The sequence below is a fragment of the Cynocephalus volans genome, chromosome 12, assembly GCF_027409185.1.
Source record: "Cynocephalus volans isolate mCynVol1 chromosome 12, mCynVol1.pri, whole genome shotgun sequence".
Taxonomy (NCBI): domain Eukaryota; kingdom Metazoa; phylum Chordata; class Mammalia; order Dermoptera; family Cynocephalidae; genus Cynocephalus; species Cynocephalus volans.
The window spans coordinates 82,436,475-82,463,772 of NC_084471.1; the positions used below are offsets into that span (position 1 = coordinate 82,436,475).

A 27,298-nucleotide genomic window follows, 5' to 3' on the forward strand; every position below is an offset into this window, starting at 1 on the left:
TTAGATGAAATGAAGAAAGATTACAGATTTATAACATGAAATCAAATTTATTACTGAATAGACAAATTAATTTTTTTTTTTTTTTTGATAGCTGGCCGGTACAGGAATCGAATCTTGAACCTTGGTGTTATCAACACTATGCTCTAACCAACTGAGCTAACTGGCCAGCCCCAAGTTAAATGTTTTTAATGATTTAAAATTATACATATACAAACATAATATTTTTTTCAGTTCAATATTCATAGTTATTTGTATTCTTAAGTCTATTTTGTATCTACATACGTGCAGTACTGTATGTCTACAGGACTTCTATTCATTGACATATCCCGAGAGCATTGTCTGGCATATAGTAGGTATTCAATAAAGATTGTTGAATAATAAATGAATTTTCACGCATGTGTATGCATGCATATATAAATGTATGTATAGTCACTCAAATTAGCCTCAAGAATAAGTCATTATAATAATTATAATTTTTGATTTATTTTATATAAGAATAACCATGATTCACAATGTTGGTCATCTTTTCTCACAAAAACACACACAGACTTAGAAAGAAAGGTTTTGAATTAAGAAAAGCAATAGATGCCTGTTGTACATTTTTTTTTTTAAAGATGACCGGTAAGGGGATCCTAACCCTTGACTTGGTGTTGTCAGCACCACGCTCTCCCAAGTGAGCCAACCGGTCATCCCTATACAGGGATCCGAACCCGTGGCCTTGGTGCCATCAGCACCACACTCTCCCAAGTGAGCCACAGGCCAGCCCTGTACATATTTAACAATACAAAAAATAAAAAGTGGAAGGCTTTCAGATGTTTTTATGCACAAGTATGGGAGTAATGCAAAAAGTTTGTGGAAAGATTCATATTATCTTTCAATTCTATTTTTCCAAGAACTTTTTGAAGTACCCTCGTATATGTTCATAGTTTATTTTCAACACAAAAATTAGGATCATATTATATATTTTTCTATTTTGCTTCTTTCCATTCAACCATATAATAGTTCATCTTTTTTCCATCAATGCAATCTCATTCTTAGCATTGTACCATATAGATATACCAGAATTTATTTAACTATCTCCTATTGGTAGAAATAAGAATGCCTCTACTTTTTTAAAATTATGAATAATGATTAAGGAAACATCAGTGTACACATATCCTTCATGAGTATTTCTGTGGGGAGATTCTGAGAAGCAGAATTGATGAATCAGAGACTATGAGTATTCTAAATTTTGATAGAAAATCTGCATTTTAATCACTATTCTTATATTCTTGATTTTGGTTTGGAAGGAATCCAGCCAACACAGGAAAATTCCTTCTACAGAATACTGCTAAGATTTCTTCCTCATTTTATGGGCCCTGATTCCCAGAGGAGCCTAATTTAGTTGCCTGAAGCTCTAATAGCATATTATTGTCACATCCTTAAGTAGAGATAACTCTGGGAATTTTTTCAGAATCTGGAATTATATATTTCTTTTCTTTTTAGATTTTTTTAAATCTGTAAGAGACTTTAGAGATCAATCCCCTTATTTTGGGAGTATATTTTTAGTTGCAAGTTAAAGAAAATAACTCAAAGTGGCCTGAAACAATAAAAGGAATGTATTGGCTCCCGTTAAGTGACAGATTCCACAGATTGGGTAGGCTTCCTGTACGATTTGCTTCAGAGTTCATAATATAATCTGCTTTTCAGTGATTCTCTTGGCTCTGCCCCATTTTGTATGTTGGCTTCATCCTTGGCCTGGGTCTCCTTTTAAGCTACCAGTAATTCTCAGGACTTATTCACATCCAAGGTGAGAAGAGGATGTTCCTTTCTCCAATTATCAAACAAAATTCCTGAACCTCACACTAATTAGACCAGTTTAGGATAGTTGTTCATCCCTGAATTAGTAACAAGGGACATAGGTTCACAAAGCTTCACCCTAGAGCTAAGCACAAACCCAATCCCACCTGGACAACATGAACACTATACAGTGAAGGAGAAGGAAATGGATTCTGACAAATCCACCACCACTGAGGGAGGAACTTCCTTTCCTCTTGCCTCATGTTTCCATTTGGAGGGACGTCTCCTATAGTAACACTCTTGGCCCCTGCTACACCCCTTGCTTATTCCTCTCCTGACTGGTGAGTAGCAAAGTCTTCATGGTCTTCATTTCTTCACTGGGTGGAGCTAATCTGATTAAAGGTGGCAAGCGTCAGAGATTCAGCTATTTTTTTTTTCCACCTGGGCCTCATATGGGACAGCAATACTAGAGTAAATGTAGATGGTCTGCAGACTCAAATATCCCCTTCTGTGCACAGTGCCAGGGTCTGGCCTGGGGGAAGAGGAGGTAGGAGGGATGGGAGTAATGCAGCAAATGTTTTGGCCACAAATTTAGAGCTCTCTTCCCTCATCAGCTTTATCAGTAGTAGAGTCCAAATTTGATAGTAGAGTTTGTTCTCCATCTGCTGGTGTTCTGTGCCTTATTTCTCAATTGGTTCCAATCTTAGGAGAGAAAGATAAAGTTGTTCATTGACCTTTTAAAACCCAACACTACACTGTGTTGGGTTCTGGCTTTTTATGGCTTTTTCTTCCCAGAGATGGAAACACTTCATGTTTAGTTTCAGGCCTATACCTGCCCCTTTTTCTATTTCAAACATAGACCTCATACCAAGTTCAGTCCCTGCATTTTCTATTTAAAATTTCTCATTGTGCCTAGGTTGTTAAAATTGAGCTCCTATCTCATCTGCAAATTTCACTCTGCATGAGCCCCGGGTCCTACGTATCTTGGGTCCAGCTTTGGTAACTGTATTAGTCCACTTCTGTTGCTTATAACAAAATACACAGAACTGGATAATTTGTAAGAAAATGAAATTTATTGCTTACACTCTCAGAGGCTAGGAAGTCCAAAGTCCAGGGAACACATCTGGTGAAGGCCTTCTTTGGTTGTGGCTTTATAGCAATGCACAGGTCTCGCAGCAGAGAGAGACTCTCACATGCTCTCCTTTTAAAGCCCTCAGAACCATGCCCCTGACCACCATTATTAATCCATTCACTATGGCATGGTCATACAAGCAAATCATCTCTTCAAAGCCCCACTTTTCAATTGCCTTAATAGGATTTCCCACCCTTCCAACAGTCACAGTGGGGTCCAAGTTTCTAACACATAAAACTTGGGGGACACAATTCAAGCTTCGGTGAGTTTGGGGGCACATTCAATTCACAGCAGTAACCCACCCAGGTCTCCATTTCCTTTCTCAGACTAGGCCCTTGCCAGTTCCCCTCTGTGTTAGTTTCCTAGGGCTACAGAAACAAATTACCACAAATTTGGTAACCTAAAGAACAGAAATTTATTTTCTCACAGTTTTAGAGGCCAGAAAGATAATATCAAGGTTTTTGCAGAGTTGGTTCCTTCTGGAGGAGCTGAAGGAAAGTCCATTCCATGCTTCTCTCCCAGCTTCTGGTGTCTGCAGGCAACTCTTGGCACTCCTTGGCTTGTGGCAACGTCATGCCAATCTCTGCTTCTGTCTTAACATGATCTTCCCCTTTGTGTATCTCTATATCTCAAATTTCCTTTTCCTTTCTCTTAGTAGGGCATCAGTCATTGGATTTAGGGCCCACTCTAAATCCAAAGGATCTCATCTTGAGATTCTTAACTTAATTACTTCTGCAAAGACCCTCTTTCCAAATAAGGTCACACTCACAGGTACCAGGGATTAGGACTCGATCATATCTTTTGGGGGAACAAAATTTATCCCACTCTACCCTTTTGATTTCTTATTCCAACTGGAGACCCTGTGACTCCTTGATAAACTTCCTCAGGCTGACTGCTTGTCCAGACTTCTGAATGCCACATGTACTGGATCCTCCTTTCTGTCACCTGTTGCAACAACTGAATCTTATGGGCCCTTCTGCATAGACACCATCTAGAGATCATGGCTCACCTTGGATGCCAAGTTTGACTGCCACGCTCAGCCTCAGCTTTCAGCACCAGCACAGGTTCAGCACCCCCTACCCCCTACCCTACCCCACCCCAGTATTTATCATACCTCATTCAGTGGGTCTGGGACTAGGTTCTGGCATATCCCTTGGCCCTGTCTGATTATACTTGGTTATGCCCTGCTGTTTTTTGAGGTGCTACCCAAGACACACTGTACCTCTTGGAGTATTCATTAAGAATTTCAAATATTTATAATATCCAAGCACTGATCTTGAGATCCTGTAACTTCTACCAAAAGTCGATTAATGTGATATTATATGTTACAATATTTAGCTCAGTACCTGGCACACAGAAAGAATACCTGACATGTATTGAATGCTTTCTGTGTACCAGGCACTGTGCTGAGCACTCTTAGATGCATTACCTGTTTTGAACTTCACCACAGCCCTATTTTGATCCCCATTGTACAAATAAGAAAATTAAAGATAGAGTAACATTAAGCAAATTGTCTTATAGGTACTAAAAGAAGAAGTGAGATTTGGACGCAGGCAGTATGGCTGTCCCCTTCACCAGCACATCAAACTGCTTGAAAACATGCTAGCTAAGAAAATAAAAATTGAAAAAGATTTTTACAAAAATTTGAATCAGTACTTGTCTGTCAACTAAAATGAGTAGAAGTTTTGAAATGTAGGATACAATTGAAAATGAACATAAATCATTTGTAAATAGTTTGAGGTATAATTTATAGGTATTAAAATGTACTCATTTATAGAGTGCAATTCAATGGGTTTTGACAAATGCTTCTGTGAAGTCATCACCATAATCAAGATACAAAATTTTCCTATCACTCCAGAAAGTTCCCTTGTGCCCTTTTCTTTCTTTCTTTTTTTTTTAAATTTTATTTTGTCGATATACATTGTGGTTATTATTGTTGCCCCTTACCAAAACCTCCCTCCCTCCTCCCTCTCCTCCCTCCCCCGCAACAATGTCCTTTCTGTTTGCTTGTTGTATCAACTTCAAGTAATTGTAGTTGTTATATCCCCAACCCCTCCCCCCCCTTGTGCCCTTTTGTAGTCAATTCCCCACCTCTGGCCCCAGGCAACCATGGCCTGCTTCCTGCCCGTTCTAGAATTTTACATAATGGCACACCATAGACTCCTTTGTGTCTGGCATCTTTTGTTCAGCACATTTTAGACCGTCATCCATCCACCTTGCTGCATGTATTACTGGTTCATTCCTCTTTACTGCTTGGTGGTATTCCACGGTATGAGTACACCAATTTATGTCTCCATTTGTCTGGTGATGGACATTTGGTTTATATATCAGTCAGGAGAGAGCAGTAATTTGAGCAGGAAAATTTAGTTTAATTGTTAGCTAGCAAAAGGAGAAAGAGGACTCCAAGGAATCTAGAAGCAGCATGTAGGGTGAGGGAGAGTGGATCCTGAAGGAACAAGGACCTAGGAGAGGATCCCTTGTTCCTCACAAGGCTTTGATTCATACTTTTTAGAGAAGAGTATGACTACCATAGGAACACAGAGCCTACGTGTCAGTGGTGAAAATAATTGCTAAAGGACAAGTTTGCTGTCCCACAGGTGACCTGTGGTTTCCAGATGATATGAGTGACTTGGAGCTTGTCTGTAGTAGCAACCTGACTGTAGTGGATTGAATTATGTCCCCCCAAAACTCATTGAATTTTGAATTGTGTCCTCCAAGTTTCATATATTAGAAACTTAGATCCCACTGTGACTGTTAAGAGGGGGGTAAATCCTATTATGATAATTGAAAGGTGGGGCCTTGGGGAAGTGATTGGATTGTAGGACCATGCACTTAGTGGATGGATTAAAAATGGTGGTCAGGAGTGTGGTTTCTAGGGCTTTAAAAGAAGAGGAGAGTCTGTCTTTCTCTCTATTTTGCTTTCTCTGCTCTCTCTGCTTCCACCATCTTACCATGTGAGACCCCTGGGTCACTGTCGCCACCACCAGATGGACTTTGGACTTCCCAGCCTCAGAAACTGTAAGCAAAAAATTTTTTCTTTTTTTATAAATCCCCCAGTTTCAAGTATTTTGTTATAAGCAACAGAAATGGACAAATACACTGAGGGTGGGAAGGGCAAGATCTGAGACTGTGGCTGGAACTTGTCAGTAAAAACTGTGGAGATGAGTGCTACCAGGCAGAGGCACCTGCATTGTATGAAAATATGGGAGAAGAACCAGAACGGAAGTGCCTTCCTGCTGACATGATCTTGTAGTGTCCCTCTGGGGCCCTCAGTTTAACACAGCCTAATACTGCACCAGCTGGTAGGGAAGATATGTTTATAGGGTCTGACTCTGGTATCAAAAAGCAGGGCAAAGAAGGGTGGATCCAAACCTGAAGGATAATAAATTAATAACTAGCATGGGTTCTTTTTATTTTGGGACTATTATGAATAAAGCTGCTATGAACATTTATGGGAACAAGTCTTTTTGTGGTCATGTTTCCATTTCTCTAGGGAAATATATAGGATTAGAATTTGCTGGGATATATTTAATTTATATAAAATTAAATATAAATTTAATTTTACAACAAATTGCCAAATCATTTTCCAAGTTATATCATTTTGCATTCCCACCAGCAATATATACATCTTCTTCAATACTTGATATTGTCAGTCTTTTTAATTTTAACCATTCTGGTATATATGAAGTGGTATCTTTCTGTGGTTTTATCTTCCTTGATGTGATTTAGTCACCCCTGATCCTTTCCATGTCTACCTGTTGAAATAATGATGTTGGGCATCTTTTCCTGTGCTTTTTGGCCATTTGTATATTTACTTTTGTGGAGTGTTTGTTCAAATATTTTGTCCATCTAAAAAATTGGGTTGTCTTATCACTGAGTTGTAAGAGTTCTTCAAAATTCTGGATAAAAGTCTTTTGACAGATATATATTGCAAACATTTTAACATTAAGATTTTTGAACACAAAATATAATTTACCACTAGGAGAAAAAATAAGTTTATGGTATTTTTAATATAGTTTTGATATTATTTCAATAAGTAGATAAGGTATAATTAGTTTTTATAGGTTTATGTATTTAGATAGAGCCCTTGAGAACTTCCACAGAATTACAGCTTCTTTTGAAGTCTTTTGAACTTGGGACTGGATAGATGCTTAGAGTGGTCCTATGCACCTTAGTCAGGGGTTGCCCCAAGGTTTTGCCAGATTCTTCCTATCAATATCTTTTAGCGCAAATCACACATATATGTTATTTTGGCCACAAGTGTTGAAATCCCAATTTGAATTAGGCCAGAAAATGAAATACATGGTAACAATACAAGGTGCTTGCTCCATCTCTTCTCTGCTCTAAGTGTCAGCCTCATTCCCCTCTCTCCCTCTCTCATTCTTTTTTTGGTGGCTGGCCAGTATGGGGATGCAAACCCTCAGCCTTGGTGTTATAAAACTATGCTCTAACCAACTGAGCTAACCAGCCAGCCCCTGATTCTCTCTCACTGCAGACTATCTTTCTTCACATGACAGAAACATGACCACTGATATCTCCTGAGCTTTTCAGTTTACCACCTTGGCCATGCAGATAGATCACCTCAACTCTCTGGGCCCTGAGTCCAAAAACCACAGGGAACTAGGTCATTAGCCCAGCTTGGGCCACGAACTTTACTCTAGACCAATTGATTGTGTTGGGAGTGGGAGATGTGTGTGTGAAGTTATACTATATCATTGTAGCTCCTGAGAGGACAATTTGAAGGGAATGAGAGAAAGGGGGTCCTTAGAAGAAGGGAGGCAAACAATTGCATAAGAATCTACTACAGTATTACTGAAAAAACTAATGCAAGAAAATAAATGATGAATAGGAACTAATGTTGGACATTTTACATGAGGTAAAGGGAGAAAAGAAAGTCTGGCAATTTCATTGAGAAGGCAAAGAAACATTCATGTGAAACTTTGGTTAAGACAAACAGATATCATAAAAATGTTGAAAAATGTTATGAAATGTCATGCCTCATTTACTCCAGTAAAAACAATAAGGTGAAATTAAAATGGCAAAATGTTAATATTTAAACTAGATTATGGGTATACGTGTATATAAATGCTCATTATTCTAGTCTTTCTGTACATTTGAAAATTTTTCATTATAGAAAGAAAAAGTATAGTAATCAAATTCCAACGAGGATCTCAGAAAAGTTGTAAACAATATACAGGACAAAGATTAAGTCAAGTGAAGAGATTATATAGACTTACAGACATTAGAACTAAAAGGGCCTTTTTAAGATATCCTACAGTCAAATATTTTAGGCTTTGCTCCCGGTTCTTTCACTAAAAATGTGTGTTTGGGTAAATCACCAAAATTCTGAGAGACTTAGATATTTTTATTTGTAAAATAAGTGGTCTGGCTTACCTGATCTCAAACATTCTGTGGTAAACTCACTGAAAGCTAGCTATGAGGCAAAGAGTATGTGGGAAATCTTTGTACCTTCCTCTCAATTTTACTGTGAACCGAAAACTACTGTCTAAAAATATAAAGTCTTTACTTAAAAGAAAAAAAAGCTAATTAAGACAATCTTTCAGGTATTAGCAAGGCATTTCAAGAAAGTGGGTCCAACTCCCCTTGCCTGGCGTTTAAGGATCTTTTTAATGCTCTAGCTGCAACTGAACTACTGTCCTCTATACACTTTTTATACCCCGTTAATTTCATCTGTGCCTGGAATGTCTTCCTTTCCATCTCTACCTGGTGAAATCCTATTTCTCTTGCAAAGCCCATCCCAAATATTACTACTCTCATATTATCTTAAAGGCTTTCTTAACAAGATTTGATCCCTCTGCTCACGGAATCTCATATCAATTTCTGAATTTGTCATGTGGAATATACCACATTTTACTTATTATTCTCTTTTTGGTATTTTAATTATTCTTTAAAAACATGTTTCTTCCTTCTAGACTGTAAACTTCTGAAAAAGAAGGATCATGCCTTATTTAGCTTCATATTCCCAAAGCATTAGCACAATGAGTTACATATAGGAGATTCGTGATAATATTGGAGTTATTATATAAGGTAGAAAAAGACTTATGCAAGATCATGAGTCAGCTGTTTTGCTACCAAACTTTTATTGGCATAAACTAACCCCTTTCTGAAATTATGATGAGGGAATAGGGTTATTGATTTCCCAAATAACCTTTCAGTATAAGATTTTCCCAGAAATCTAAAACCCTGCCAAAAGAAAATGTCACTCAAGATTTCATTTTGTTAAGATTGTGACAGTTTGGCATGTTTTTGCTATTTAGAGGTTAAAGTTGGAATTATTGACTCCACTACAGGTTCTCTATTCAGGCAGCACATGCACAAGGAACGACAGCAGAATGGAAAGCAATGCTCTAAGTATCTAAGAAATGATCTCTGTCTCCAAAGCCCTCTCAAATGGAGAGAATGGCGTGCATGCCTGGAGTAGGAAACAAAGGAATGAGGGATTCACTGAGCACTGCTAACCTGGTGGCACATGTTGACCCCGACTACTAGTAAAATGTGGTCCAATGAATGTTTGGGGCGCTCTAAATAGTTACACTAGCAATCCATTCTCTCTTGGTTGTGTGCATGTTTGGATGGTATGGTGGTGGTGAAGAATGGTGTTGACAAGACTGTCTTAGCATGGGAAGAATATATGATCTCTCCCCTCCTCAACACAATTTAAATATTTTATAAGATGTATTTTAAGTCATTTTTGTTCACTTAGGTAATCTACTTTTATGTCATTATTTTAGAGAACACAAATGCAATGATACATAGCTAATTCTTGATTATCCTTTCAACTTTGTTTCATTGCAGCTTAATGCAGAATATACCTACACAGTGTCACGTTCTCAAATGATAATTAGAAAAGTACTCAGATATTTTCAAATTAGTGTTTAATCTTGTAATGTGTGACTATTCCCTTGAAAGCTTAGGAAAGATTTTAGTAATTTTGTCTATTTTGATGAGATTTATATATTATAACTGAATGCATTCTGTTTGTTGGTGCTTCATTCTATTTTTTCATCTTAAAAACATTAATACAGGGCTTACAAGCTCATAAATCAGTTACTGTTCAAATGAACAAAAAGTGACATGTCTCCTGGCTAGTGCAAACAGTAAATTCGTTTTCTATTGTGTTTTGTTTGATTAGCCTGGAATCTATCAAATATTCTGCAAGAAGTTACCACCAAAGATATTTAGGAGGAACACATCCACACCCAGCCACTCCCTCCCTTCCTTACTAGTAAAATTGCTTTGTGCATTTATAAGGAAAAGTATGTGAGGAAAAGCAATAATTGTATAGCAGTAAATAAACATATGTTCATAAATATGTTACAGATATTAAAGTTTGTGTACTTTCCTAGTATAATCAACAATCTGTTACTACTTAGATAACCACCCCTCATTCATTCACTCAAATATAAATTGAGGGACTAGGTGGGCTCAGGGTTCTGCTACATACTGGAAATATGATGAACCAGAGGGTGTGACTCCTGCCCTGTGCTTACAACTCAGCTAAGAAGACACAGAAAAGTCATTACAAGTGTTTTGAAGGAAAAGGGCAGGGTGCAGTTGGAGCTAAAGGTCAATTACCCAGGCTGTGGCTCACCCTGATTTCTAGATTCTTCTTACATTTAAAAATTGAAGAAAGAAAAAGTGATGATACAAGCTACATTAAATACGTATGCCATGCACACATATCTTCCAGAAAGAACAGTATTCAGTTAAATAATTGAGGTTCTCTCAGTCCACCTGCCTGGAAGTTTCGCTTGTGTGTCTACCAGTGGTATGCACAATGCCTCCCTGCCCGCCAATATTCAAATCCAAAAGAAGGGAGCAGGGAGGGAATAGTGTGTAGGGAATGGCCATGTGGAGATGGAATGGATTCAGTTCTTCATCTTTCAAAGGAGTAAGAACTGGATGGTGAGCTCCTTCTAGAGGGCAGAAAGTCAGAAGAGAGAGCGGGTAAGAACGCCATGCCCTCGTGGGGAGCGGAGTTCACGGTCTAATTCCCGTTGCCTTATCAGCCTCTGATTGTACCTGCGGGGAAAGCCGATAATGTCAGACTACAGAACTGCAGCGCCTTGGCAACTTTACACTGACCTGGAAAACGGCAGGGTTACGAAGGGACGTAGGTGGCGACTGCAGTCTTTTTAGAACCCTCAACGCTTTGTGGATATTGATGTTTTGTGTTTTCCCCCCTCACCGCTGAGTTCGCACCAATTCACCGAAGAAGGATGGCTTGTGAATGGGGGAGAGGGCTGGGGGAAGGACTCAAGGACTAGGATTTAAAATCAGATAGACACCTGCGCAAGTCACAGTTTAAAAGATGATGGTTCAGACCGCTGTGGGAAATCATCTCACAGCAGGTGTTCACGGTCCCCAAAGCTGCATTTAAAAACAGGATGGGTAACATCTCCTTCAGAAGACAGAATCCGGCTCTGCGGCCAGCCCCCTTAGCGGCTGGCCAGGGCTACGAGGGGTGTGGGGGTGTCGCCCCCGATGCCGCAGCTCAGGCTGACGGGCACGAATCCTGCCCGCGCCGGGCGCTCCCCCGCGAGCCCGCTGGGCGCGCGCGCGCACACATAGCCGAAGCGCGCGCCCTCACCCTCGTCCGCCCCACGCGCGGGTCCCCAGCGCCCCCGCCCGCCAGGCGCTCCCAAAGCCCAGCGCCGCTCAGCTGACCGGCGGGCGCCAGACGCCGCGGCTCCCCGCTCTCGAGCACAGCTGCGGCGGCGCGAGCCGCGCACGCCGACACTCCCCCTGCGCGCCCCTCCCCCACCCCGGACCGGGATTCCGACCGACTGAGCGCGAGCCCGCGGCCGCTTCCCGGCGCCGAGCGAGGAGCCAGGCTGCGGTGGCGAGCGGCGGCTGCGCGGCCATGGGCGCGCCAGGGTCGCCCTAGGACGGGCGCGGAGACCGCAGCCTCCACAGCGAGCCTTCCCGGGCGGCGGCGGCCGCCGCAGGAGCCGAGGGGCCGGGATGAGCGGGAGCGGCGCGGCGCCCGGCCCGGGCTCGGGCTCCTCCCCGGCCGCCTGCCGCTTCGCGCACTACTTCGTGCTGTGTGGGATCGACGCGGACAGCGGACTGGAGCCCGACGAGCTGGCGGGTAAGGCCGGGCTGCGGCGGCGCGGGGGGTCCCCTCAGAGGCGCGGAGGGCGCTGCGGCGACGCGCGGGAGGCGGGCTCCAGACAAAGTCAGCTCCCGGCGGCGTCTCCCGTTTCCCGGCCGGCCGGGCGCTGGGGCGGCGATTTAATGACATTGTTATTTATTCCGCGTGCAGGGTGCGCTGCTGAGCCCGCGGGCGCCGCTCCGCCGACGGCGCTCGCAGGGGGCTTTCACCTCCCGGGCGCGGGGTTATTAATAACGGGCGCGGTGGCAGGGGCGGGCCCGAGGGCACGGAGACTCGCCGGCCGCTTCGCCCGAGCTGCACGCGGAGGCACCCGTGACTCACTGGACGCGCTGACTCCCCAGCCTCGCAGCGGTCCGGTGTCCCACCCCCCTCCCTCTCCGCCCCGGCTGCGAAGTTTCGGCCCCAGCACGTGATGCGGCGCTCAGGCCCCCTCGGGAGAGAGGGTGTCGGCGACCGCTCGGCTGCTGGCCGGATTCGCGCGCACTGAGGCGGTGGTGGCCGTGTGGGGCGAGCGCAGGGCGGGAGGCTAGTTGGACTTCATCCTTGACTGTTCCCGGTCTGCGCCGCCTACCGCCTCGGGTTCTGCGATGACGGTCGAATCACCTTTTGGAACCCTGTCGATTTGGCAGTGTCACGGGAGCTGGCGGGGACCTTTGGACGTTAGGGACCCGGCAGGACGCTTTGTTGACCCTGCCTACACTGCTCCCGAATTTAAGTTGTTGGATATTTCCCCCTCAGTTGGGCGCACCAGGTGTCACAGCCTGGGTTTTCTTGCAGGGGCACCGGTCTCTCCTCTTGACTCATTTGATGGCGCAGTGCAGGGCTGAGCTGGGGAACCGACGCTGGGAAAACGGGCCGTGACAGGATGAAGGGGGGCGGGGGAGTGTCGAGAAGAGGCCGCGAGAAACGACGGATTTCATTTTTCACGCCTGTTTCTCTTTGCTTGCCTCCGTGGGATCTGAATCTTGATTTTTTTTTTTTTTTTTTTGGCTAAATGGGTGAGACAAGTGACATCTACCGCCTGAACTTTATCTGTGTCAGTGTTAAACACTTAGGTCATAGCTTTTCAGAACAGCTTCCTTTGGCCATAACATTCCTTATTGATTGCACCAGTGTGGATTTTTCCTCTTTTCCTTTTGGGGGGACTGGAAAGAATGTATTAAATAATAAACAGTAGTAAACAAAACTGTTCAGCCTTAAAATACAGTACCCATCAACCCACGTCTTAGCTAAGTGAGTGATTATCTTTTTATTAAGTCAGCTTTACAGCAAGGTATTTTTAACAAAAGCTATAAGTCTAGTTTTAGTTTGAAAATTTTTGGAAAAGAGGGATAGTGTTGTGTATGTGTAATTATGTAATCATTGTCTCTTCAACTAAGATTTCGTGTACATTTTAAGAATGGCTTTGTTGAGGGATATGAAGTTAGAAAAAATGTCTGCAGAGGGATTTGGAGAGATTCCTCTTTTGGAATTGGTGAAGGGATTATTATACTTTTTTAGGATTCCTTCATCCCTAAACATCATAAACAATTGTGGCACCAGGGTCACTTGGAGGCCTTCTGTCAGCAGTGACTAATGAAAGGAAAAAGCCTGTATATTTTCTTTATCCATTTGCCTACTAAAGCTAAAACAACACCTTATAGGTGTGACCTGGGACTCTTTAAGCACAGTGCAAATGGCTTTAACCAAACTAAACAGTAATCTGATTTCTGTAGTGTAATGGTTATCACATTTCTCTCACAATAATAAACAGTAAAAAAAAAAAAATTAGATTCTAATGCATTTTTTAGAAACAAACTATAGTTTCTCTTTTTGCAATACAGTGCATGAGTGTGGGTGATTGGGATTTCTGCTCCTCTGTAGTACTTGGTGTATTCAGGCAATAATGTATTTTGTTTGGTAATATTTCAGTATCATTCATTCAACAAATAGTTTTGAAAGCCTATTTATGTAGACTGTGTTCTGGCACTGGGGACAGCTGTGAATAAAGCATTCAAAAATCCCTGCCATCATGGAGCTTACGTTCTTGTGTAAACAAATAATGAAAACATGTAGTTTGCCAGATGTTAATAAGTGCTATGAGGAAAAATAAAGCAGGGAAGTGGGGTAAAGGGAATGCCAGCAGTGGTGGGGTTGTAGTTAGGGAAGGCCTCAAAGAGACAGTGACATTTGAACAGCCCTGAAGGAGGCAAGGAAGCAAGCCACATGGATTGTCTTGGGGAACAGCATTGCAGGCAGAGGAAACAGCAAGTGCAAAAGACCCTGAGGTGGGTGAGTGCCGAGTTTATGTAGGTAATAGCAAGGAGGCCAGTGTGGCTGGAGCTAAGGCAAGGGGGGAGAAGTAGGTGAGATCATAGAGAAAAGGTAGGGGAGATTGTGTAGGGTCTCATAGACAATTGTTAGGCTTTTACTCTGAGATGGGAAGCTACTAGAACGTTTTGAGCAGAGTAATGACGATCTGATGTACCTTCTAAAAAGGATTGCTGTGGCTGCCGCGTGGAGCAAGGGTAGAGGGGCAAGGGTAAAGGCAGGAGACCAGTTAGGAGACTCTTTTACCATATGAGGTGAGAGATGTTGGCAACTTGGTGAAGTATCAGGAGTCAGATTCTGGGTATATATTGAAGGTAGAGCCAACAGGACTTGCTGATGAATTGTGTGAATATGTATGAATTTTGTGAATGTGGTAGTCCTTTTCCAACAAAGTTATCAAAGATGGCTCCAAGATTTTTGGCCTGAACAGTGATAAGCTTCTCTATTTGCCGAGATAGGAAGACTGATAGAGAAGCAGACTGGAGATTAGTTCAGTTTGGAAAGTGTTTTAAGTTTGAAGTGCCTGTTAGACATTCAAATGGAGATATCAGGGAGACAAAGCATCTCTTGGGAGAGGTCTGGACTGTAGATATAAATTTAAAGCCATTAAATTCGATGAAATCACCTAGGGAGTGAGTATAGATAGAAAACAGAGGAGTCTCAAGGATTGAGTCCTGGGGGCACTTCAACATGCAGAGGTTGGGAGGAGGAGGAGGAAACAACCAAGGAGATTAAGTAGTGTGGACAGTGAGATGGGAGGAAAACAGGAGAATGTAGTATCATGTTCTTAGCTAACAGTCTTCTTCATGATTTCCATAGAGCTGCATTTGGGCATCAGGAAACTGTGTTAGGCAAATTCGTCAGAAGGTTGTTTCTGTTTTGCTGCATTAATTTCAAAGTTGATAGTTAAGTTTCTATTTTGCTTTTCTGGAACTGATCTATTTTTATCACACTGTTTCTTAGCAAGTAGTCACCCTGCCTGTAGAAGGTCTTAATTGACTTCTATTAAATATAAATTCTACCAGTTGCTTCATAGACTTTTTCTTAACATATGCATGTTCCTAGAATCTGCACTGTGCAGATGGTGGGATGTTGAAATCAAATTAAGGACACATACCATATGATGAAGTAACAATTAAATAAGATCTTACAATAAGAGTTATCAAAGCTTCAGATTGTTTTTTAGAAACTACTCCCAGTATGGCCCGGCCCGTGGCTCACTCAGGAGAGTGCGGTGCTGATAACACCAAGGCCACGGGTTCGGATCCTATATAGGGATGGCCGGTTAGCTCACTGGCTGAGCGTGGTGTTGACAACACCAAGCCAAGGGTTGAGATCCCCTTACCGGTCATCTTTTAAAAAAGAAAGAAAGAAAGAAAAGAAACTACTCCCAGTAAAACCCAGCTTTAATAACAGTGGAAAAGGCTCTTTATCTTAAATAAATAGATCTCTTAATAGCTGACAATAATTTAAAATATATGTATATGATGGAGTTTGGGTGTGTTGTCCCCTCCAAAACTCATGTGGAAATTATATCTCCAATGTGGCAGTGTTGGAAACTGATTGAGTCATGGGGGCGGATCCCTCATGAATGGATTAATGCTCTCCCTGGGGGCGGGGGGATTAATGAGTGAGTTCTCACTCTATTAGTTCCCACGAGAGCTCGTTGCAAAAAAAAAAAAAAAAAAAAAAAAAGACCCTGGCACCTTCTCTCTCTCTCTTGCTTTCTCTTGCCATGTGATCTGCTTGTACCCGCCAGCTGCCTGCCACTTTCCATCATGAGTAGAAGCAGCCTGAGGCCCGTGCCAGATGCAGCTGTCCCAGAATCGTAAGCCAAATAAACCTCTTTCCTTTATAAATTACCCAGTCTCAGGTAATTCTGTTATATCAACACAAAACGGACGAAAACAGTATATAAAGATATTTTTAAATGGAGGACCTAGAAAGTTATGGGATGTCCACATGTATCTGATGTACTGGTATCACTGTACTTTCTCTGCCACATCTGAGCTGTTGTGCTTCTCCTACTCACTATATGTTTTCAAGATGTGCTTTATCCTTAAACAAAAATTTTCTTTAAATGCTAAAGGTAAGAAAAAGTTTACAAAATGGGATTCTTTATTGCATATAGAAGAAAGGAGGTTTAAAGTGGAGGTTAATTGTGCATGCAGTTAGTTGATGTAAAGGAAGGCAGACATCATTTTGAAATTTTCTTTTATGGCTCTCATTTCCTTTAAGACCTATCTGTAGGAATACATGTAACTTGACTTAATAAGTGAATGAATATAAGTTTATATATGAGTCTACAAATTGTGCGATGACCAGAATATTCTTAAAGTGTTCCCATTGTTGCCTGGATTCAGACCTGCTAATAGCAGCTGAAGTCTGATGGATGAGTTCCCTGCCACAGACCTTTGTTTAGATCTCTTCCTTGGTGTCTCTTGCTATTTTTAGCTTTGGTTGTGTTGGGTGTGGTTTCCAGAAAAGTTTAGAGGCAGGGAGACCATGATCTAAATTAAAATATGTATAAAATATATTTGAGACTGACAGACTGTTATGCCACCATAATTCTGAAAGGGACCTTAGACATTGTTTGCAGTGAACAAACCGAGACAGAGATTAAGGGTCCTCTCAGATCAAAATTGACCAACAGTAGACACCTGACTAATGCGTCGTGGTTCTAGTACACAGTAACCCATAGTTTTATTTAAACTCAGAAAAAAGGTGAGCTTGACTTGAGTTCAGCAAGCATTTCAGGCTTGCTCTTATTGCAGACTGAATGGCTTAGTAAAGACTGCGCTAAAGTGTGTCTTTAAAAACAGTGGCCAGGTGTAGAGGCTTAGGTGGGATAGGAGCTGCACTGATCTGATGCCATTGGTAGTGCCTCGGTTGTTAGCGTTGTTGACATCCTTGGTCCAAAGTGAGTTATTATTGGACATTTGGAAAGTCTGGCCTGGTAATTGGGGGGCTGGGGAAGGAGTAAGACAAGGATCAGCTCCATTCTAATAAAACCAAAGAAGATTCAAGGTCTCTTTGCTGTGGTATAGTGATAACTTAGTTTAAAAAATCTACTGGAAATAAAACTCTATAGTGAAATTGGCCCAGTAGTGAATGCAGCTAAACTCCCTGTGGTAACCCCAGGGCTCAGACATATGCTCCATTTTGTTAATGCAAGACATATCAGCATAGAGTAATGAGAAGACCATAGAGGTAAGGAGGACAGCCAAATGTGTCTTTGGGGGAGGAGAAAAAAGTAAGAGAAAGGGAAAGAGAAGGGGATGGGGAGAGATAAAGGAGGCTAGAGGATTGGAAGTTCTGCCTATTGCTGAGGTATTAAGATAGACTGTTGTGAGATTCCTGAGCATATCCCTTTGCTTTTATTTCCAGTGTTTGTCACAGACACTCTTGAAGTAATAAAAGTAAATGTCTAGAATATAATGCATTGTTAATTATAATTTCCATGAAGATCCATATGGAAGAAAACATTTTCTTCTCCTATAATTTACCAGAGGATAGAAATAGTTCCTATGCAAGATGTTTAGGAAATGTGCTATATGCCCAGGTTCTTAACACTTTGATTTAATAATGATCTAAATTTTGTTTTTGGTAAAGCCATAGCTGCCTATTACATTTTGTATTAATTATTTAACGTTAAATGCTTATAGTATGCCAGGTGGTGGAATATATAGGTACAGTCAGTATTCTGTAAGAGTCTACATTTGAGTAGCAGTAATACAAAAACTAACATTTTTACAGTGCTTTCCACATGCCAGGCACTATGCTGAATGCTTTATAGTCATCACCTCGTTCAATGCTGACAACAACCTTAGGGGGTAGGCACTATTTTATTTGTTTTACAGATGAAGAAACTGAGGCTAGAGTTTAAGTACTTTACTCAGGTTCATAAAGTAAGTGAGAAATGTGGATTGAGTCTGTCTGACATGATCCATCCATGCCAATAACCACTACATTTGCTGCCTTCTTTATAACACATACTGTATCATTGTAAAATTTACCGGTAGTCAGATCCCAAATGGCTAACCTTGTAGTCAAACAAGATTATCTTTTAACTCCTCTATATAGGAAACACATTAAGGGAGGTACTACTGGTCAGCTCCTTTATGACTTGACCTACCTTGTCTTTTTTATGGCCAGCACTGATAATGTCTCTTGCATACATTCCTTCATTAATTCATCAAAAAATTAGAATATTTGATGTTACTTTTGTTTCTATCAATGATATTTATAAAGATGTTACTATATAAATATAAGGCTTTTACTACATAAATAAAAATACCACTTTTCACTTTTTTAACCTCTGCTTTTTTTGTTTTTTTTACTGGGTTTTATCATCTGTCTTTTCTTAGCATTAAATGTTACTTGTCCTTAGGTGGGTTTATAGTTTTTAAAAGGAATGTATGGTTGTTTGTGAAACCATGGAGGGCAGTGAGTATAGTAGTTAGAGCCGGATGCATAGTCAGAAGCTGAGATTCCAGTCCTGCCCTGTCACTTACGACAGCCATGGGCATCAGTGTTCTCATCTGTCTCAAAAAGGATTAAATGAGATGAATGATTTCCCAGCTTACCACCCCCTGGAGTCTGAAATAGTTTTTTAGTAAAAAAATGAAATGTTTCTGTTTTTTAAAAAGTTAATCCTTGTTTGTTTTTTAATTTAATAACTTTCTGTATCAGGTATGTATGTATGTATAGATGCATGCATATATGTGTGCATTTACTATGTCCTGTATTACTTTTATGATGAAAAATTATTTAAAATTTGTGTGGTTGGTGGAATGAATCAAGTCACTACAAATAAATCTTATTAGGAAAGTCCACTACAAAAAAAAAAAAAAGTTAATCCTAAATGCCATAGAACAGGAGAACTGATATATAACACATACACCATGAGAACCGATTAAGTAATTATGATTTCAGACACAAGGAAAGGGAAAATCAATTTGTGTGGTTCACTTTACAGGAAAGCTACAATTTTTAATAAGCTTTTTGAAATGTTAATATTAATTCATGGACTCCCAATGATTATCTACGTGGACTCTTAGGGACACAGGGGCCCCTGTTTGAAATTACCATATTGGATAATTGCTAGATTATTGATATAGTATGGATGATACAGCCTTTTCTTCAAATAATAGTCAATGAGATCTTGGGATAATTTTTTTTCTACTTAAATTGTTCTCCAGTAGCTTCTTTTGTATTTAGATTAAGATTCAAACTTTTTAACCTGGTTTACAGAGCTCTTTATGATCTGGTTTCTGCTTACCTTTCCAACTTTTTCTGACTAATTGGTTCACTCTTTCCAGCTATATTGGTTTTCTTGCAGGTCCTTAAACAAAGCAAACTGCTTCTTGTCTCATGGTCTGTTCATCACCTGTGCTCTCCTCGAAACCCTCTTCCCCTAGGTCAGCATTGTCCAGTGGAAATATATTGTGAGACATTTTTGTAATTTTAAATTTTCTAGGACCTGCATTCAAAAAGGTAAAAAGAAACAGGTGATAGTAATTTTAATGATATATTTTATTTAACACAACATATTCAAAATATTATTTCAGCATGATTATATAGATTATGAAATTTTTATATTCTTTTTTTCTTACTAAATCCTCAAAATCCAGTGTGTATTTTACACTTTTAGCATACCACAATTTGGACTAGGCACATTTCAAGTGTTCAGTTCTACTCTATTGAACAGTGCAGCCACAGATCTTTGCAAGATTGGCTTTTCTCATCATTCAGGTATCTGTGCCAGTTACCTACTTGGAGAGGCCTTCCCAGGCCGTCCTCCCTTCCCTGTCCCACTCTTGTCAGTCACCCTGCTTTATTTTCCTCATAGCATTTATCAGTACCTGACAATATTTTGTAAATGTGTTTGTTTACCTTTTTTCTTGATGGCTGGCTGGTATGGGGATCCTTACCCTTGACCTTGGTATTAGAACACTGTTTACTTTTTAATGTCAATCTTCCCCATTAGATTGTTGGCTCCTAGACAGCAGGACCTCCGTCCTTCTTGTTTATTATTGTATACCCAGTGACTAAAGTTGTGCCTGGTACAGAATAGGGACTCAAATAGATTGTTTGAATAAATGAATGAGATGGTTTGATATGGACAGAAATATAACTTTTCTTCTTGTTATTGACAATAAAAGTTAGTATATTTGGTTTATGTGTGGGTTTTTAAAACTTAAAGTGGAAGATAGAGTTTTTTAAAAAATGAGAAATTTGAGATTAATGAAAAAGCATAAGAGTGGGTAAATGATTAAAGGTTTTTAAAAGTATATATCAGCTTTGTGGAGAGCTACTAGAATTTCTTCTGTCTATAAAATTTATTAGCCTGTTTCTTTTCTCTTGAAATAAAGTATGATAAATAAAATTAACCTTTTTTGCCAGTTTTATGCAAGCAAATGTACAGGTACTAGCAAGGCTTTTTTTAAAGCAAACAACATGTCTTATTTATTAGTAAACTAGTGCGATGAGCACATAAATGGTGGATAGTGTTCATGAAATTTCAGAAAGTGGTTGTACTGAAGAGTGTTTGTAGCTTTCATTGTGGGTTTAGAGGAATAGCTTAGGAAATTGCATTTATAGTTTCCTTCCTTGTGGGCACCCACATCCGCTTTGAGCATGGTCAGCCAGGACAGTTTTCTTTAGTTTAATCCTTTATGTTTTTTTCTGTTTACACTTTAACTTTACTGTGCTTTATAACGTCTGTTCCGCCTAAGGCTTGACTTTTTAAGATGACATCATTAAAAGTCGTCTTAACAAGCGATTCCAAAAATTTTCAGTGTGAGATCTTTCTTCCCATTACTTTTTAGACAGAATGCAAGGATGGTTAGCTGAGTGTGAGGAGGTAAGCCTTGAGAATTCTGCGGATAGGACCAGAAATATTTAAATGCTGCTGAGACAGCACATCATGAAGTTAGAAGACCATGGAGCGCTTGCTTTCTCAGACATCCTGAACCTTTCCCCAAAATCCATGACTTTTACTAACTTTATTCTAAATATTCTAAATTAAATATTGTAATTATTCTTACTAACATGGACTTCTTGAGTTACCTTTCATTCTTCTGTTATTAATTAATGTATGTCACTGGTACAGGAAGCTAATTTTGAAATAATGCTTTCTTTAAATGGCTTTCAAAGACATGTGCTAGCTTTATTAAGTCAGTAGTATCACCTTTATGCTATGAAGCAATGAAAATAGCTAACATTTACCAGGCATGAACTGTGTGTTTGGTGATCTATAAACAATATCTTTAATTCTTGCAATAATTTGAAGATATTACCTTCCTCCTTTTACAGATGAGGAGGCTGAGGTTCAGTGAGTTGTTGCCTAGTCTTAGAGACAGTAAAGGCCATAGCTGGGATTCCATTCCGGGCTGTCTGGCTCCAAAGTGGCCCTTTTCCATTATGCCCTGCTGCCCCTCCGAGTCCTCAAGACCAGCTGTCCTAACTGCTGGGTGGTGGTGACACATTAATGGGCCATTTATGAGCTAGGTAACAAGTAATTATTAACAATAGTAAACATACTGAGGTTTTTTAAAATAAGTGGAATGGATTCAAGGTCTTCCCTCCGATGACATCATCTTCACTCAGTTCCATTCCTATGTGCTTTTATTGGATGGAAGAAAAAGAGGTGGCATCACATGCATCATACCAGTAATTGTGCAAAGCCCCGCACATAATGGGAAATCTATTTTTTTTTTTGGATGCTACTGCTACATTACTATTACTGATGAACCGTGAATAGTTTCCACATATTCATAAAGGCTTTTAAGAATACCACTGCAAAAGTAGTCTATTTGCTTCCCTTCCCTCTGGACTTCTAAAATATTTTGTTCTTTATCTGAGGACACCCATGAGAATGTGTTTCTTAATACTTATACTGATCTAGATTGTTTCTAGATACTTCCTCAATTATAAAATGTGGTGGTGTTTAGGAAAGAGCTTTTAAACTATAGAGTGCAGTAAAAAATGAGACGGAATTAAAATTTTAGAGTTGTAAAGTCTTTTAAGTTCGATCCTGCTGTGAGAACTAAAGTGCTGAATCCTTAAATACAGCTTGTGACCTCTAGATTTTAAACTGTAAAACCCAGTTTCAAGATATTTATAAGTAGTCTATTTTCTAGATCCCAGAAGCCTTCTGATGAAAATCCACCTATTTTGCATCATTTTCTCCTGCTCATGCTTGGAGAATCCAGGTTCTGCTTTGATGACCATGTTTTCTTACCCTTCCTTTATCTTCTTCTTTTTTAGTATAACATACTGTCATTTATTTAACACAGGAAAGTATGCTGTAGTTTGAGGAAACAGTCATGTAGAAATGACATATATATTAAGCCTCTAATAGTCTTTTTGTTTGTTTGTTTGTTTGTTTGTTTGTTTGTTTTTTGTCTTTTTTGTGACCAGCCGCACCGCGCTCATCCAGTGAGCGCACCAGCCATCCCTATATAGGATCCGAACCTGAGTGCGCCACGGGATCGGCCCGCCGCTGATAGTCTTAATTCCTCAATACAGCTTGACATAAGATTCATTGACCAGGCATTTGTACTTTTTTTCCCCGAGTCCCTTCTTTAATGATCACCCTTATTTTCACCTCAGTCCTCTTGAAGCCACCTCCTATTGCTCTTTTGGTTGTCCCTTTTCCATAAAAACCTGTAGAATAAGTATTTTTTTGCCAAAAAGTTTTCTGTGTCATTAAAACCTCATAGTAAAGGAATTCTCTCTGTCTGTGTAAATCCTCAACTTACTTTCATCCCCAGCGGAAACTGGGTAGTTTCTTATTTCCCACAACTTTTCAGACTTAATACTTTCTATTTCTAGTATCCCTTCAATTCTTTCCTTTTCCTTCTCTCATAGTCCTTTGAGAAAACAGGGACAATCTGCTAGACCAACAGTATTCTTTCTGTATATTAAATTTATGTCAGTGTTTTTTCTTTTTGCTGTAGATTGAGACTAAAATAGCAAGGAGGGATTGTGGCCTCTGGGCAGATAAGACATGAATTGTTTTGAGGGGGAGTGAGCATCACATACTCTTGTATAATTCCTTGACATGGGAATCCTCCCTTGTCATAAGAATCAGAACCAGCTTATCAATTGGAATTCTATGAGAATGAGATATTGACTTTAATAAGAATAGTTTGAACACTAGTAATTTAGGACTGGTAAGATTTAAAAGTTGTAGATGATTCACTTTTAGGACCACAGTGTTTTGTTTTATTTACTAGATAAATTTATCTTCACTTTAAGTTTAACCCTAACCTTTAAGGAAATTTAAATGGCTGAGGTAACAAGATAACAGATTGTTTAAAATGTTTCCCATCTCCTGCTTCAAGTGTATTCTTTTTCTTAATAAATAAACTTTTGTCTAGATTTCAAAATATTCTGGCTCTGCCCCAGGGAAATAAGCTTTCCTACTTGACTTTATTTGCTTTGTGCCATTGTTCATGAGAACAATGACTGATTTCACAGTTTATTAGAACACAGACATTGCTACCATTGAGGTGATTATGACAAAATAGGTTATTTTGTTTGGTTGTTCTCACTTTTGTCTGGCAGTGCTTATTTTTTCATTGGGAGCCCCAGCTACAATCTGATTGTAATTAAATAACGTGAAAGCTGTGTGTACCAGAGTGTAAAGTCTTGTGTATTCTTCATAGTGAAGGACGGACGGGCCTCATTTACTGTGACCCACTTGTAAACATCTTGTCCCTGATGGACAGGGCCAGTGGGGAAAGAGTTGAAAGTACTCGTATTGGTGAATGGAGGGTAGAAGTTGGTAAAAAATAAAAAATTACAAACCACACCTGTTATTCCAAACTCTGCTAATCTCAGTGATCTCTCTCTCTCCCTCTCTTCCACATGGAACACAAAATTTATGGCTAGAGTATGGAGATATCCAGACAAATACCCTAGACCTTGAGGGACAGCTGAAATACTGTTGTGTGTGAGAGAGAGATTGCTTTTTTTCCCCAAAAAAATATATGAGAAAGAAATAACTTATTGAATTCTTTGCTCTTAAAAATAAATTCTTTCATAATTTTCAAATTTGCCTTAGAACTTAAAGGAAAGTATAAATAGTTGTATTTTTCAATAAACACAACTGAATAGTTTTTTAATATCTCTGAGATAATGAGATACAGTCTTCTCTCAAGTGTGGGAACTATTTTGCACCCTTTTCCTCTGTTCCCTGACCTCTGCCTTTTGACCCTGCTGCTTTGTGATGAGATTAGAGGCCTTTGAGCTTTTCTCTAGTCTACTGAGGTTTCCTTACACAGCAACGTAAAGTTTAAACTTCCTTAAAATATGTTCTTAAAATTGAGGAGAACACTCAGATTTAATTGTAGGTACATGTTTTATCAATAGGTTTTTCTTTAAAAAGTTTTTCTTCCTTAATATTTTCCTGTCCAAAATATGTATTTAATTATATTTTCTAATAGTAACTTTAACATTTTTTGTGTGTGTATGACTAAATATATTTTTTCTTTAGAGTAAAATGTTCTTGGAGAATTTTATAAAGTAAAACTGCTTGTTTAGGGAGAGGCAAAATATTAGAGCTTTCCAGCATAGGAGAGCCCAAGAGACACTCGACTCTCTTCCCCATTTGTTATCTCTTTAGGAAAGAGAAGTTAAAATCTGGATTCACAGGGCGTCGTACAAGAGGAGCAGATTAAGTATTTTCAGAGAGAATTAGTGTTTTAAACTTCTTATAATAAAGCTAACACTTTTTAGGTACCTTATCAAATGTCTAAAATAGAATAGGAAGTGAAACGGGCAGAGAAAAGGAGATGAACTTATTTAGTTTGGCTACTTGTTAGTAGCTTGTATTAGAGTTTTTGGGAAGGAGTAAAATTAATGAAGAAAATGACTAGGGATTTTATATGTATTTTATTTTTGTTTTGCATCCTGTCTTCAAGTTTGTCCAGAAAATTAAGCTTTTGCTTTGTTTTAGACATTTTAATAGGATTTTCTGAGGAATGTCTATTTTACACACCATTAGAAAGATTTGTAATAATGAAGCTTTTGGACTTTGATTTACATGGCATTTTCCTGCTATAGAACATTCTAGCTGGAGTGAGGATAAGTAAAATAATATGTTTGAAATAATAAAAGGCAATAAATGCTTTTTAAAAAAGAATTGTGGCTTTTAAATGATAGAAGTAGTATATGAAGGTACTTCAAAAAATTCGTGGAAGATGGAATTAAAAGATAATGTGATATGGTACTGATAAAACCAAGGTCGAGGGTTCAGATCCGCATACTAGCCAGCCACCAAAAAAAAAAAGATAATATTAATCTTTCCATGAACTTTTTGAAGACCCCACAAATGCCAGTTTTAAAAACTGGAGAATACAGGATTGCAGTAAAGAAAATAACAGTCATCTGTTATTCCACAGGGGCAAAATTTAAAATAAAAATAGAAGTTCTGATTTTGGTTACTAAGTGGAAAGCAGAGTGACCATTTTATTGTGGTTAAATGAGCTGAGCAATAATCGGAGAAACCCAATATGATTTATTTTTTTTGCCCAAGTTCTTGCTGCTAATTTAGTATGTAACATCTGTAAAGACCTCAGTACATAGCTATAGATTGAAAGAATGAATGGGTAAATAAAATGGAGTTGTCTACTTATGGTGTTTACTTTGAGAGATAGAAATTAAATTTTTAGTATTTGCAACACTTTTTTTTTTTTTAGCCAAAACCCTCTATACGATCTATAATTAAAGTGGAATGGGGAATAAAAGAAAGTAGCTTTGAATATCAGGAGCTTAATGCTACAATAATCTATTTAAAAATTTTTTTTTTCTATTATGGAAAAGGGGAAAACACTTGTGACAAATGAGATGGGAAGACAGAGGAAGAAGGTAGAAGAGGCAATTCAGTGACAAATATTGTACGCTCTTGATCGCCATCTTACTGGGAATCTGATTATTTGTTGTTACATAGCAGTATGGAAATATGTTTAGATGGTATAAGAAACCTCTGGTAAAAATCTGGTTGTCTCCCTGCACGTTGCTGGGAGAGAATAATATTTTAGGGAGACTGAATCTAGAGACCCCAGCAGATCTGATACTTGTCCTTCGCAGCTCCCTTCCTGTCCCCATGTAAGGGCTACGTAAACATTTTGTGGTCAAGGCTGGAACTAGCTGCTGAGAATGCAGAGAATGCCTGCCATTTCCCTTTTCACGCAGCTGAATAATAAGAGCAGGGGCATCTTTTGATTGTCTTGCTGTGTTTTGGCTGGTGCTGTTGGTGCTTTTAAGATTCCCAGACTATGTGCTTTAAGGAAGTTAAGATTTCTGACTGCTTCTGTAAATGACTTTACTCCTAACACACACTTATCATGAGTTTCAAATGTTTAAACCAACCAACCTTCATATACCAAAGAAGGGGTATTTGTCATAGCAATTGGAAAAACATATGCAAGGAAAGTTGTGTGTCTCATTTTCTTTCAACCCATCAATTTATTGAAAATGTATGTGATTTTTGTTAGTAGTGATAGTGCCTTCTAAAATTTTGAGTAAATGAAATAAAAGTCCTGAAAAACAAAAAACATTAAAAAAAAAAAAGAACTCTGGTTAGTTTTTATCTGGAGAGGCATTATTTGCATTTTTTTCTCTTGGTGTTTTTTAATTATCTTTTAGGGTGACTTAAATTGAGATTAATTTAATTGTTCCTTAAATACTATGACTGGCATTGATTCTTTAAACATTTTTTGGTGAGTATAACAACAGTTACAAAAGAATCTCCTCTTTAAAAACCCCTCAGTAAATCTAAGTCTTTGAGATGGTTTTAGTCTGGCTATCTCCCCAGCTGAATAAAGTTGCCTTCCCTTTTCATCAGCACTTCACTTTTGAGTCTTTTGTTTGTTTAGATGGTGGGCAGCTGAACTTGGGTTCAGTAACATTAGAATGCTTGTAGTTTTAAG

The 27,298-nt window shown here is 39.3% G+C and overlaps 1 protein-coding gene across 2 annotated transcripts in view; it reads left to right on the forward strand.

Moving 5' to 3' along the window:
* Positions 1-11,896: 11,896 nt before the first annotated feature.
* Positions 11,897-27,298, forward strand: part of DENND5B (DENN domain containing 5B) — a 193,362-nt gene continuing 177,960 nt past the window's right edge. For both annotated transcript variants that reach the window (XM_063075274.1, XM_063075275.1), the window contains exon 1: positions 11,897-12,023. In XM_063075274.1, coding sequence (XP_062931344.1) covers positions 11,897-12,023 — 127 coding nt within the window. The remainder of the gene's footprint in view (positions 12,024-27,298) is intronic.